Genomic DNA, 13,784 nt, shown 5'->3' with positions numbered 1-13,784 from the left:
AGCAAGAAATCTCTTATCAAACATGTACATTTTTTTTTCAAGAAATACAGTATCCATTAAAACAACTTTAACAGTACATCAAAGACGTGTACAAAATATGAATTTTAACATAACGTGAAAGCAATAACTCTAAATAACTACCAACTAAAAAAATTCATAACACCAAAATTAACATAACTCACATCCGAGCCCACACAGCCCAAAACAATCAACCCTAAATCATAACCATCCCTATCAAAACCCTAAGTGAATCAATGATACATAAAATATCTAGAAGATATTTTCTTCTTAACGACAAGGGCAAGGGTAATGAATGATTACGCAAGCTGAACTACACATCAAAGCTAGGGGAAGATACTTCATTTGCTGGAATTACATACAAATCATATTAGTTATGCACCATTAGCAGAAGCCATCTGCAAAACAAATGCATGCTGTTTGTGAGTCTTGTGGTACCACCTTGCACAAACAAGATAAGCTAAGAAATTGATCACACTTAGAACAGTTAATAGTCCATAGAAACAATCAAGCCTCCCATAATTTATGTTGTCTGCGAGCCATCCTTGCCCGTCTTCGTTTCCTGTCACTGCCTTCACGATCGAAACCAATAGGCTACTAACGAAGAAACCGAGGGACAAAGTGCTGAGGAAGAGACCGGTGCTCATTGTTTTCATTCCTTTGGGTGACTTGGTTATGAAGAAATCGAGCTGCCCAGTGTATATGAAAGCTTCACCAGAACCCACCAGGAAGAACTGTGGGATCAACAAGAACACGCTAATAGGCAGAGTTCCAGTGGCGCTGCGTGCAAATTTAGCCACAGATAACCTTTTCCTCTCAGATAGCGCTGCTACTGCCATTCCAATAGTTGATAAGACAAGGCCGATTGCAATTCTCTGTAGATTAGTGAAACCTATGGCACAAAAGAGAATGTTTTTCAAGTAATGCAATTGGTTCCATGAATCACTAATGAAATACTATGGTTTAATTTTAAGGGATATGTTTTGTTACAAAATTTTGGGAGGTGTTACACGTTGACTCTGTACAGCAAAATTTCTGAATCCGCTACTGACCATTAGTATTTTTGTTTTCGTGCATATTTGTATACCTGGTTGGCCATTCCATTTCTTCCAAAGAGGCATGATGACACGGTCGTTAAAAGCAAGAGTGATCATTATGGCTAGCACAAAGAAGACAGTGAGAGAGCCAGCCGGGATTTGAAATTTTCTGATTGATCTCTCCATGGTGGACGCTTGTTCTACAGAGAAGGTGATCATCTGCGCGTATGCCGTCCAAAACATGATGGTTGTGGCCCATATTGGAAGCAATCCTACCATCATTTTGACCTCCTCCACCCTTGTAACTGTCCATAGCTTCCAAGGCTTCGCGGTACTAGATCCCGTAGAAGTTCCCTCCTCAAAATCTCCTTCCACCACAACGGCAGCCTTGTCCAAGAAACTATCCAAACTCAAACGTAACATTTTATCACATATCTGACAACAGACAACCTTGAAAAAAATTACTTAATCATTTCGTACAAAGTAAACTTACCGGAATTGATCTGTGTGATCAATTCTCGAAGCCTCAGGATTATTCTCGTACAGTGAGGCAATGTCAAGCGGAGCTTTCATCTTTCTCTTTCTTATAGCAGCCACAACAACCTGAAAATTTTGAACAATGGGGCTTCCCGAGCTCTTCTTATATCTGTATCTTTTCGTCCCTGCAAAAAATACTACAATGGCTATAAACATAGAAACCGAACATATTCCATAGGCCAAACTCCTGTCGACCTCATCTTGTATGTAGACGAGGACCGTGACTGCCACCAGAGTTCCTGTGCTAATGAAGAGGAAGAACCTATTGAAGAAATAGGACATTTGGGCTTTCTCCTTGTCATCTTTTTCATCAAACTGGTCGGTTCCAAAACCCGAAACGCTTGATTTCAGGCCGCCGATTCCTAATGCGATTATGTATAAAGCAAGGTAAAGAATTCCCATTTGGAATCCATTGGCTTCTTTGCAGTGGTTGGTGGCGGCAGTAGTGTCACAGTGAGGTGGGCGTAGCTGTGGCAATTTCACTGATATTGCTAATCCAACCATGCCCTGCGTCAGATATGTTAAGGCAAAGATTGAATCAATTTTATGTCACAAAACATGCATTGTACTCCCGTTTCCAAACAAGTTTCTTGTTTTCAAATTTTAAAATAAAGCTATAAATTAAAACTTGAAACTGAAAGCTAAAATGATTATTAAACGGGCTCTAAGGGACGTAATTTATAAAAACGAACCAGTGTTTGTATGGAAGCAAAAATTGCAATTGTGTTGTATCTGCCGAGGAAGGAGTCAGCGAGAAAGCCTCCCAGCAAACACAGGAGAAAAGATGTTCCCACAAAATCTGTGACAATGTTGGCTGCAGCTGCACTCGGCAAATGCATTGTTCCGACTAGGTATGTCACCAGGTTAACTGCTATTCCCATGGTCGAAAGCCTTTCGCATATTTCGATTCCTACAAAAACAAAAACGAGAAAATTATTTACTGCATAGAGTTCTGCCCTTTTGGAGGGGACTTGTAAGACACAATTTGTTGGACTGTTGTCCAATTTTAAAAGTTCGGTCCCAATATTTTTAAGTTGCCAATTTAATTGATATAGTCTAGTCCAAACCGAGCCACCATACGGCCTTAAGATTAAACATATGCTCTACACCCCCCAAAACCCCTCTCTCAACGTTATCATCACCTTCACATGACCTTTCTACTCCATCATACGGCTAAGTTGTGCTAACATACGGCTAACCAGTAGCGTTCATGATCTTTCTCACGTCGATCAAATATGATCACTTTCATGCATAAAATTTTGGAATTAACAGGAACTGCTAAAATGGTGGCGGAAGAAATGCAGAAACCATGAAAAATAAAAGCATATACATATATTTACCTAATATAAGCGCGGCGGCCACCCAACCACCAGTTCTGGAATTGTTGGCTGGGAACCCTTTGTAGTCCACGGCACCGGCGACAGTCCAACCCATCTTCCCTCCCTCCTGAAGAAAACATACATTAACATGTTCAGTTTATATATCGTTGAGTCCGAGAAACAAATACTTCAACGAATTCCATTAACCAAGACAAGAAGTATATTACTCAGAAAGAAAAATGATTACTAAGTAGTAAGTACCATTTTCGGAAGTTTAACTAACAAGAAAATATGAATGCTGAGAAGTAAGCTAGGGGACTGAAATGAGGATGCTTTTCCATTTTATGTTTTCCAGCTCACAACTTGGATTTTGTCTTGGGAGCTTACCCATTTATAGGCACATGCATAATTAAGGTGACCTCCCCACTACAAAGGTGAGGAACAAGTTTCTGGTGTAGGTGGAACTCGATGACGTACTATTTTATTCAAATTATAACACGTAAATTTATTTTTTATTAATATATTCTAAAAATAAGACGTAGACGTATGAGAGTGATTGGTGCCTTGTTTTAACAAAAGTAAGGGATTAGGATCATCGCATTTTAATGAGTGGAAGGTGGTTATAGGACTAATTAAAATTGTGTGTTTAATAAAATAAGTTGATTTTCTTTTTTCTTTTTTTTTTTTTTTTTTTTTTTACATCAGAAGATATAAAGTTGTGATGGTTATTGATTTATTGGGGAATTACTTTTAAAGGAAAACGAATGAAAATGATTTGAAAATTTTGAGTTTTAAAGATAAAGATAAAATAAAGAGTAAATTGAATAATATGAAAATTGACTTTTTAGTATAAATAGATGGTTTTTGGTTAAAGTAAATAGTATCGCGAGCTTTTCATTAAAACTCCCGATATAGTGGTAGATATATAGATATGTTTTAAAATTTTGATTGTGAAGTTTTTGAACCACATCAATATAGATACCTGGCTAGCTAAGCCTTGTAATGTTAAGTGCTTTTGCTGCCCCACCAAAAAACCCTCTCCATGCATCTGGATGTCTCTAAGTGTTTTTGTTACTTTCTATCGTTTCTGTTAGGCAATTTGTTAATCTTAATAGTGATGATATACTTATCTTTACCGTGAAAAATAAAAGTTTTCAAATGTCAAACCCTCAAATCCAAGGCCAATATTGCACATTTGTTGAACGAGCGAGTTAAGGGGCATGGCCGGGGCACAGTAGGGCCGTCCGTTTACCAAATTTGTGGCGTTTTATCGTTGTTTCTAAGTTCGATCGGGTTAGTACATCAAATCGTGTGTATCGTTTTGACAACAGACAACACTGATTTGCTGAACTTTCATCCATATATCCACCGGCCATTAGGGTAGCGTGCACCCAAGAACAAAAGTATGAAGTGTTTTCTAGAACTCAGAAAAGAAGAGAGAAAGAAACCCATCACTTGAGCAGGCAAACCCTGTTGGGGTTTCTAGAACTCAGAAAAAAAGAAAGAAACCCATCACTTGAGCAGGCAAACCCTGTTGGGGTTTCTAGAACTCAGAAAAAAAGAAAGAAACCCATCACTTGAGCAGGCAAACCCTCTTGGGGTTTCTAGAAGCAAGTCCCCACTCCCCACTCCCTACTCTTAGGCCTGGTTTGGTACTGAGGTGATTTTGAAAAAAGTTGGTATAAAAAAAAGCCAGGAGCTGTTTTTGTGTTTGGTAAACATTCAGCTTTAGTTTTTTTTCACAGTTTTGGATGAAAAAAGCCAAAAACAAGAAGCTGCAAAACCCAGCTTTGAAAAACCAGCTTTTTTTCACATCTGTTTTACATAAAAGTTGACCAAACACTATAAAACTGTTTTTTTTTTCTTTTCAAAAGCACTTTTACAAAAAAGTTTACTAAACACTCTGCTGCTTTATTTCACAGCTGCTTATTCTCACAGCACAGCAGAAGCAGTTTTTTTTCAAAGCACAGCAATACCAAACCAGCCCTAATCCCACCAGAAATATTACCCCTTTGGACTCTTGTCATTTCCCCATATTATATTATTTTATTTATATTATCATTTTTCTTTCCAATACCATGATAGATAAGTGGGCACAGTTGTTTAAAAAATGAAAAATAAAATTCTCTGATTTTTTAACAATGGTGAGCAGATCTTGTCAATCTAATTAAATTTGAATTAATGAATGCAAAATATCTGTAGTCTGAACTCTGAAGTGAAGGATGTCTTATCACTTTTAAGGTGATTAATTAATTAGATAGATTATGGATTTCGATTTCCTGCATTAACTTTAACAACATAATAATATTAATCCCACCAGGCATATTACCCCTTTGGACTCTTGTCATTTCCCCATATTATATTATTTTATTTATATTATCATTTTATTTTTCCAATGCCATGATAGATAAGTGGGCACAGCCGCACAGTTGTTTAAAACATGAAAAATAAAATTTTCTGATTTTTTTAACAATATCAGTAAGCTGCAATGGCAATGCCATGAAAGATTTATATCGATCAGTTTTAACAGTGGTGAGCAGATCTTGTCAATCTAATTAAATTTGAATTAATGAATGCAAAATATCTGTAGTCTGAACTCTGAAGCAAAGGATGTCTTATCACTTTTAAGGTTAATTATATTAATTAATTAGATAGATTATGGATTTCGATTTCCTGCATTAACTTTAACTACATAATAATACAGGAAAAGGGTCATACATGTGATGACTCATATTTGGTCAAAGAATAATACTAAGTTGACTAAAATTATAGATTAAATTTACAAATTAAATTATGGGTTACCAATAAAAAAATAAATACGTTAATTAATAATTAAGTAATAATTCAATTATCAACTTTCATGTAATTTAGTTGACAAAATTTTAGCTACACATTTAGTCTCCCTTAAGGTCAAATTGGCATACATCTATAAAGATGACTCATCATATACATATATATGATGTCTCATATTTTGTTTCTGCATATTGATGCATCTTTATTTAGGTTCATATATAATATGATTAATGTTGTAAAATCGATGGTGTGTGCAGTGAAATAAATAAAACAAGACACAAAATTTACGAGGTTCCTTTACAGTCAGTGTGACTGGAGTACGTCCTCGGGGCAGCGGTGGTGCTTTCGTTATAATTTAGAATAATAGGAGTACAAAAGTAACTCTCTTTATTATCTCTTCTCCTATTCCTCTATTTTCTCTCTTCCTCTTCTGTGAACTTCTTACTTTCATCCTTAGGTGTGTTGTGTTCCATAAGGCTTGCTTTTATAGAAGCAAATCACGAGCAACATAGTGATTAGTGGCCAACCATCTAGTCACCTTTACAACAATTACTCATTTCTGTTTAACTGATGTAACTTCGCGATGCAAAACAAACTCTTCCCAATTAGTTAATTAAGCCTATCTCAAGCTAATCATCATACGTTTAGAGCAACTCCACCATTGCAAAGGTCTTTTAGGGCTATTCACTATTGAATCCACCCAGTGAACATTAATTGCCCTTAATAACAGTAACTGCCTTTTGCATCTCCACCTCTACATTGAATAGCCCTGGCAATAAGCAATAAAATATTAATATTTTTTTTAATAAAATAATCGATCTTTTATCAATTCTTACATTAATTCAAATGGGAAGTGTGAAAGTTTCAAGCTTTAACATTAATCCATCAAGTCAACCAAGAAAAACCCGTTAATCTAAATTTTTAGAAAAAGAAAAAAAAATCAGAAAGGCAACAGTCCCAACAAATAAAGTACCAAAAGGTTTGTCGAGCTGATTGATTTCGCTTCAAGGGTTCGTCGAATTTGATCTGCTTTACGCGTGATCTAGCTGTTTTCTTAGCTGGGTCGTCCTTTTTTCCTCTAAATTCAGTTGGGTTTTTGTAAAGTTCGGAAAGGTTTTTCATATGGGTTGTGTCGACGGTGGATAGAGGCGATTTTGGGTGGTTCTGCGGGGGTGGGAAGGTGGTGGGTTTGGGTGTTTGATGGTATCTAGACTTGATTGTTTTAGGGTTTGTGAGAAATGGGTTTGAAAGTTGAGGATGGTAAAGTGGAGGCCTGGGACATCTGCAAATCGAAGGTGAGGAGGAAAAAGAAGCAGAAAGCTAAAGAAGCAGAAAGCTAATGAGGATGAGCTGACGTCGCTCTAACGTTAGCCTTGCATCATACCTACTCCGGGCTCTTGGGCCAGCAACTCCCCATGAGACTCTCTCTTGGGCCCTCTCGGGCTCAATTGCCAGCTTGGGCTGGACTTTCTTGCTTGGGCGTTTTGGCACTATTTGATAGCTAGTCCATCGGGCTATCAACTCTGGTGGAGCTGCTCTTATGCATGTCTGATATGCATGCAGCAATTGGACAAGATTTTTGTTGCAGTCTCCAATTTATCCTAGTGGATAAGGTATTGAGTTTCTACCCATGTGTTTTGGGTTCAAAACGCTCTCCTCCCTAAATTATTGTAGTAGTTTGAAATCATTCTCCTTCTCTTTAATAATAATATTTTTTTTTTTAAAAAAAAAGGGCTCGAGGTTTGGAAATGAAAGTTAAGAAATGTTTTTGGGTTAATATTTGAACATTGGACTTAGATGAAGGAAAGCCCAAGGGTGCCAAATCAAAAGGGGACTTGCCCGAAGCCCAACATCAAGCCCAAAGGCAAATTAAGGCATTCTCAGCCAAGATACAAACCATGTGCTTACCATTGAAGTGACAATACCATTGAAGTGACAAGTGATGAACATTAACCGATTATTAGCCAAATAACATTTTCTAGTGGCATTTCAAGTAAAAAGTTGATCACTCACTACCCTCTAAGTGCTTTTGAGTAAGAACAAAGTCATGAAAATCGACTAATTTGTCTATAAAGGGAGGAAGAGACCCCAAAGACAATGACACTCAACCAATCAAACAAACAAACAAACAAACATAAGCTGTAATCAACCCAGATCTGAAATCTTTTACCAATAGTTTTCCTTAGAAAGCCTATCTTTCTTTAGTTTAAAGCTCTGCTACCTTCTAGCATCCTAGTATCGAATCCCTCGTGTAAACTCATTTATCATCCATCCCTTTTTAGCATATAACCCCTGTAAACTCAAAGAGAAGTGACTGCAAGAAGTTCAACCTTGCCAGACAAGGTGAAATCTTGCCTAAAGCTCTTTGTTTGTGTTCTAAATTAGTAGATCTATTGCTTAAATGTATTCTCCAACATGTATTCAAGTTATTTCATATGTTTTCCTATTTTAAGAGTCTCATTTACATCTGGATCCTGTTTGTTTAATGGATATGTTTTCATTAAAAGCAATCTAGAACCAAAGGACCAGCTATTCTAGAAAGCCCAACCTTATCCGAGATGTCAAGAAGGAAGGTGACCAATGAAGACTTGCAAGCCACCATGATGTAAGTACTAAAAACTATGGAAAGTATAATTCTGGAAACCAAAGGAGAAGTGAGTAGAGTCTGTTCCTTAACAGGAAGTCTACAAAAAAAATTAGATCTGGAGTACAATACTCCAAAGAATGGTTATGCTAGGGAAATGATGAGGGAAGCAAGTCCTGAGAAAGAACCAGTTATCCCCCTATTTCCTTTGCTCGAGGAAAAGAAGGATAAAGGAAAAAACAAGGAATGATCTGGAGTTAATCAGCCTGTATTAGAGGAAATCCAAGAAGCGGAGTTGCCCTACCCTCTATTATTTTCACTAGATAGTAGGGGCAAAGCGGGCAAGAAAAAAAGAAGTATGGAATGCCCCAGTTAATCGGAGAATCCAGTGGAAAATGCGAGCCTACCAAGGCAGACAAACTTCCTCCTTATAGACGCCAACCATTGGCTAGTAAGGGAGGGAATGCCAAGTGGAGACAGCCCGATCCAAATAAGGAAACCTCATCGGGCAATGATTGTAGCCCGATATAGGGAACCCCACATACCCCATACAACAACGCAGCTAACCAACAACTTAGAGATGAGTTAGCTGATTTAAGAAGGATGATGGTCCAAAATGCTCAACCCCAAGCTCATCCGTTGTTCAAGATCACCTATCAGAAGCCATACCCTGAGTATATCGATGAGTGATGCGAAACTTATGTGACACACAAATTAAACCATCTTGTGACAATTGTAGTATATGTATAAGTAGGGATCGTTCTTAACCGGGGATTAGGAGGGATTGCAAAATCACTTGGAAACTGACTCAAAAACGTAAAATAAAGTTTAAAACACTAAACTAGACTCAAAGAATGCAAAACTAAACACTTAAAACACTAAAACAAATCAAAAGACTCAAAACAGAAACTAGAACTTAATTTGGACGAATTTAAAAGTGTTTATGACTCCAAATGCTTAAAGACACAAAATAAAACAAATTCGAATGACTAAGACTCAGCAAAATATGAGGGGATTGAGTTTTTGATGAAATTAAATAAAATGCACAGATTGTAATTTAAAGGCAGAATGTAAATATGAATGTGATGAAAATATGGATGAATGCTAGCTAGAAGGTTCTTCTCCACACATGTTACACTTGCATACAAGATTGATTTTCAGTTGGTCTTTCGATAAATTATGAAACTCGACGCTCCAAGTTAATTAGGTCCGTTCCGGAACTACCTGCTAACTCGAACCATCAATCTCGAACTTTCACGGATGCAATCAAGAAGCTGTTAACTATGATATTCTGTCGGTATCTATCTAACAATCAAGGGCTGACCTAATACCTTCAGATTTCCCTAGAATCATTGAATTGGATGAATATGCATCGCAATCAAATTATTCCTAACAAGTTCTCTATATGAACAACATGATAAATATACAAGTTAGAATCATTACGTTCTTTGGAAATCATAAGCATCGACAAGGCATTTGTAACTATGAAAAGCATGATACTCTTGCCAAGAATTCATTTAACGCGATTGTTTATAAGCAACCTCCACTACTTGTGAATATAAGTTCATAACTATTAGGTGAAACTCACTTATATTCTAGCGTCATATTTGATAGGAGCATATTTATGCGACTTAAATGGCTTGTTCTCGTACATTTACGTTATGTTTCTTTAGTTATTTTAGTTCTTTATGCTTCTTTTGTGTGTTTTCAGGTTCTAAGGGCAAAGTATGCAAAAGGATGCCTTTTGGAGCCTTTTGGAGCAAATTAGAGATTGGAATGGATATCATATGCTTGGAGCCAAAAGGATGGACGAAATTGAAGACTTGAAGTAGGAAAGTTAAATCCTAAAAAGACCTCATGTTTGAGCATCATTGAAAACTCCTACGCATTTTAGAACACAAAAACAACATTCCTAGCAACCTTAGGACATTGTCGTGTGTTTCCTTGTGTCTCCCTTCCTTGCCATGCAAGGAAGGACTTTGTTCCCTATTTTAAATACTTAAACACTACCACTTATCATTCACCACATATCATTCACCACTTATCATATCATACATTCATTTATCACTTATCATAATCATTCACTTATCACTTAACATATCATACACTTATCACTTATCACTCATAATCACCTACAACATCCACCTACTTCACCTACAACATCCACCTACTCACCTACAACATCCACCTACTTCACCTACAACATCCACCTACTTCACCTACAACATCCACCTACTTCACCTACAACATCCACCTACTCACCTACAACATCCACCTACTTCACCTACAACATCCACCTACTTCACCTACAAATGACATAGCCATATGTTCCCTCCACTACTCCTATAAATACCCTTGCATTCATTCATTCAATTAACATCTCTCCATTTCACACACCACAACTAACACAAACACTTCCCCTTAGAATCCAAAACCGTGAGTCCCCATTCCACCATTCCTCATCCATTTCCATAATTCCCCAAACCTCACCTTAGACCTTGTGCTACAACAACGAGGAAGATAAGAGGGCCTAAACGTTCATACAATTCAAGTTTGAGTTGTTGGAATGTTTAGGTGTTTCTTTGATTTCAAAGTTTAAATTCAATTCTCTTTGTTTTGTACGTATGAGGAATGGAAGAGAAGAATGCCTAAACGTTCATACAATTCAAGTTTGAGTTGTTGGAATGTTTAGGTGTTTCTTTGATTTCAAAGTAATGAGGAACTAATCCCCCTTTAGCTAGGGGGTGATTCGAAACTATGTTTATATTTGCAATATGAATTGATTAACTTTCGTTAGAATTTCATAAGTTGTGGATTCAATTTGTTTAACCGTTTGATTGATAACTTATTTATGAATGTTTATTAAGAATGCGCGCTTAATTTTCATGCATAAATATGACGCTAGAATATAAGTGAATTTCACCTAATCGTTATGAACTTATATTCACAAGTAGTGGAGGTTGCTTATAAACAATCGCGTTAAATGAATTCTTGGCACGAGTTTCATGCTCATCATAGTAACGACTGCCTCGTCAACACTTATAGTTTTCATAATGCTTAATGATCTTTGATTGTATCTTTATTGTGCTGTTCACGTAAAGGACTTTTGGAGAATGTGGTGAATTGCGTTGCGCTAACCCATCCAATTCATTAACTTAAGGAAAACTTGACGGTTAATTTAAGCGGACCTAATTAACCCGGGGCGTTGAGTTTCATAATTTATGGAAAGACCAACTGAGAATCAATCTTGTATGCAAGTGTAACATGTGTGGAGAAGAACCCCTTGGCTATTCCATCATCCATATTTTATTCACATTCATATTTACATTCTGTTTTAATTGCAATTTGTTCATTTAGTTTAATTTTGTCAAAACCTAAATCCCCCTTTACTTTAATGTCAAATTAGTTAGAAATCAATTTAGTTTGTGTTTTTAAGAGTTTTGAGTCTTTTGAACTTGTTAGAATCTGTTTAGTTTATGTTTTAAAGTATTTTTGAATTCTTTGAGTCTAGTTTAGTGTTTTATATTGTTTTTACGTTTTTAAGTCAGTTTCCAAGAGATTAACAATCCCTCCTAATCCCCGGTCCAGAACGATCCCTACTTGCACCTATACTACAATTTGACAAAAAGAGGGTTAGACTTGAAGTAGGAAAGTTAAATCCTAAAAAGACCTCATGTTTGAGCATCATTGAAAACTCCTACGCATTTTAGAACACAAAAACAACATTCCTAGCAACCTTAGGACATTGTCGTGTGTTTCCTTGTGTCTCCCTTCCTTGCCATGCAAGGAAGGGCTTTGTTCCCTATTTTAAATACTTAAACACTACCACTTATCATTCACCACATATCATTCACCACTTATCATATCATACATTCATTTATCACTTATCATAATCATTCACTTATCACTTAACATATCATACACTTATCACTTATCACTCATAATCACCTACAACATCCACCTACTTCACCTACAACATCCACCTACTCACCTACAACATCCACCTACTTCACCTACAACATCCACCTACTTCACCTACCTACTTCACCTACAACATCCACCTACTTCACCTACAACATCCACCTACTCACCTACAACATCCACCTACTTCACCTACAACATCCACCTACTTCACCTACAAATGACATAGCCATATGTTCCCTCCACTACTCCTATAAATACCCTTGCATTCATTCATTCAATTCACATCTCATTTCATACACAACACATTACAAACACATTCTCCCTTCCCTAGCCGTGAGTTTCTTTCCATTTTCTATCTTTCCTCATCCATTTCCATAATTCCCCAATCCATTCAACACACCAACAACATCCCTTAGACCTTGTGCCATAATAACGAAGAAGAGAAGAGTGCCTAAACGTTCATACAATTCAAGTTTGAGTTGTTGGAATGTTTAGGTGTTTCTTTGATTTCAATGTTTAACTTCAATTCTCTTTGTTTTGTACGTATGAGGAATGGAAGAGAAGAATGCCTAAACGTTCATACAATTCAAGTTTGAGTTGTTGGAATGTTTAGGTGTTTCTTTGATTTCAAAGTAATGAGGAACTAATCCCCCTTTAGCTAGGGGGTGATTCGAAACTATGTTTATATTTGCAATATGAATTGATTAACTTTCGTTAGAATTTCATAAGTTGTGGATTCAATTTGTTTAACCGTTTGATTGATAACTTATTTATGAATGTTTATTAAGAATGCGCGCTTAATTTTCATGCATAAATATGACGCTAGAATATAAGTGAATTTCACCTAATCGTTATGAACTTATATTCACAAGTAGTGGAGGTTGCTTATAAACAATCGCGTTAAATGAATTCTTGGCACGAGTTTCATGCTCATCATAGTAACGAATGCCTCGTCAACACTTATAGTTTTCATAATGCTTAATGATCTTTGATTGTATCTTTATTGTGCTGTTCACGTAAAGGACTTTTGGAGAATGTGGTGAATTGCGTTGCGCTAACCCATCCAATTCATTAACTTAAGGAAAACTTGACGGTTAATTTATGCGGACCTAATTAACCCGGGGCGTTGAGTTTCATAATTTATGGAAAGACCAACTGAGAATCAATCTTGTATGCAAGTGTAACATGTGTGGAGAAGAACCCCTTGGCTATTCCATCATCCATATTTTATTCACATTCATATTTACATTCTGTTTTAATTGCAATTTGTTCATTTAGTTTAATTTTGTCAAAACCTAAATCCCCCTTTACTTTAATGTCAAATTAGTTAGAAATCAATTTAGTTTGTGTTTTTAAGAGTTTTGAGTCTTTTGAACTTGTTAGAATCTGTTTAGTTTATGTTTTAAAGTATTTTTGAATTCTTTGAGTCTAGTTTAGTGTTTTATATTGTTTTTACGTTTTTAAGTCAGTTTCCAAGAGATTAACAATCCCTCCTAATCCCCGGTCCAGAACGATCCCTACTTGCACCTATACTACAATTTGACAAAAAGAGGGTTTATGATTTCCGTTGAA

At 36.5% G+C, this 13,784-nt stretch overlaps 1 protein-coding gene across 1 annotated transcript; it reads right to left on the bottom strand.

Moving 5' to 3' along the window:
• Positions 1–134: 134 nt before the first annotated feature.
• On the bottom strand, positions 135–3,305 carry LOC137712614 (protein NRT1/ PTR FAMILY 6.2). Its single transcript, XM_068451723.2, has 6 exons — positions 3,173–3,305; positions 2,933–3,038; positions 2,285–2,502; positions 1,549–2,099; positions 1,106–1,455; positions 135–910 (listed from the first exon to the last, which is right to left on the bottom strand). The coding sequence occupies exons 1-6, from the start codon at positions 3,173–3,175 to the stop codon at positions 393–395; spliced, it is 1,746 nt and encodes a 581-aa protein (XP_068307824.1). The 5' UTR covers positions 3,176–3,305; the 3' UTR covers positions 135–392.
• Between the last annotated feature and the right edge of the window lie 10,479 nt (positions 3,306–13,784).

Source organism: Pyrus communis, chromosome 15, assembly GCF_041283825.1.
Source record: "Pyrus communis isolate YQ-2024b chromosome 15, ASM4128382v1, whole genome shotgun sequence".
NCBI classification, from domain to species: domain Eukaryota; kingdom Viridiplantae; phylum Streptophyta; class Magnoliopsida; order Rosales; family Rosaceae; genus Pyrus; species Pyrus communis.
The sequence above is the reverse complement of the archived record's forward strand: the minus strand, read 5'-3'. Positions and strand labels throughout refer to the sequence as shown.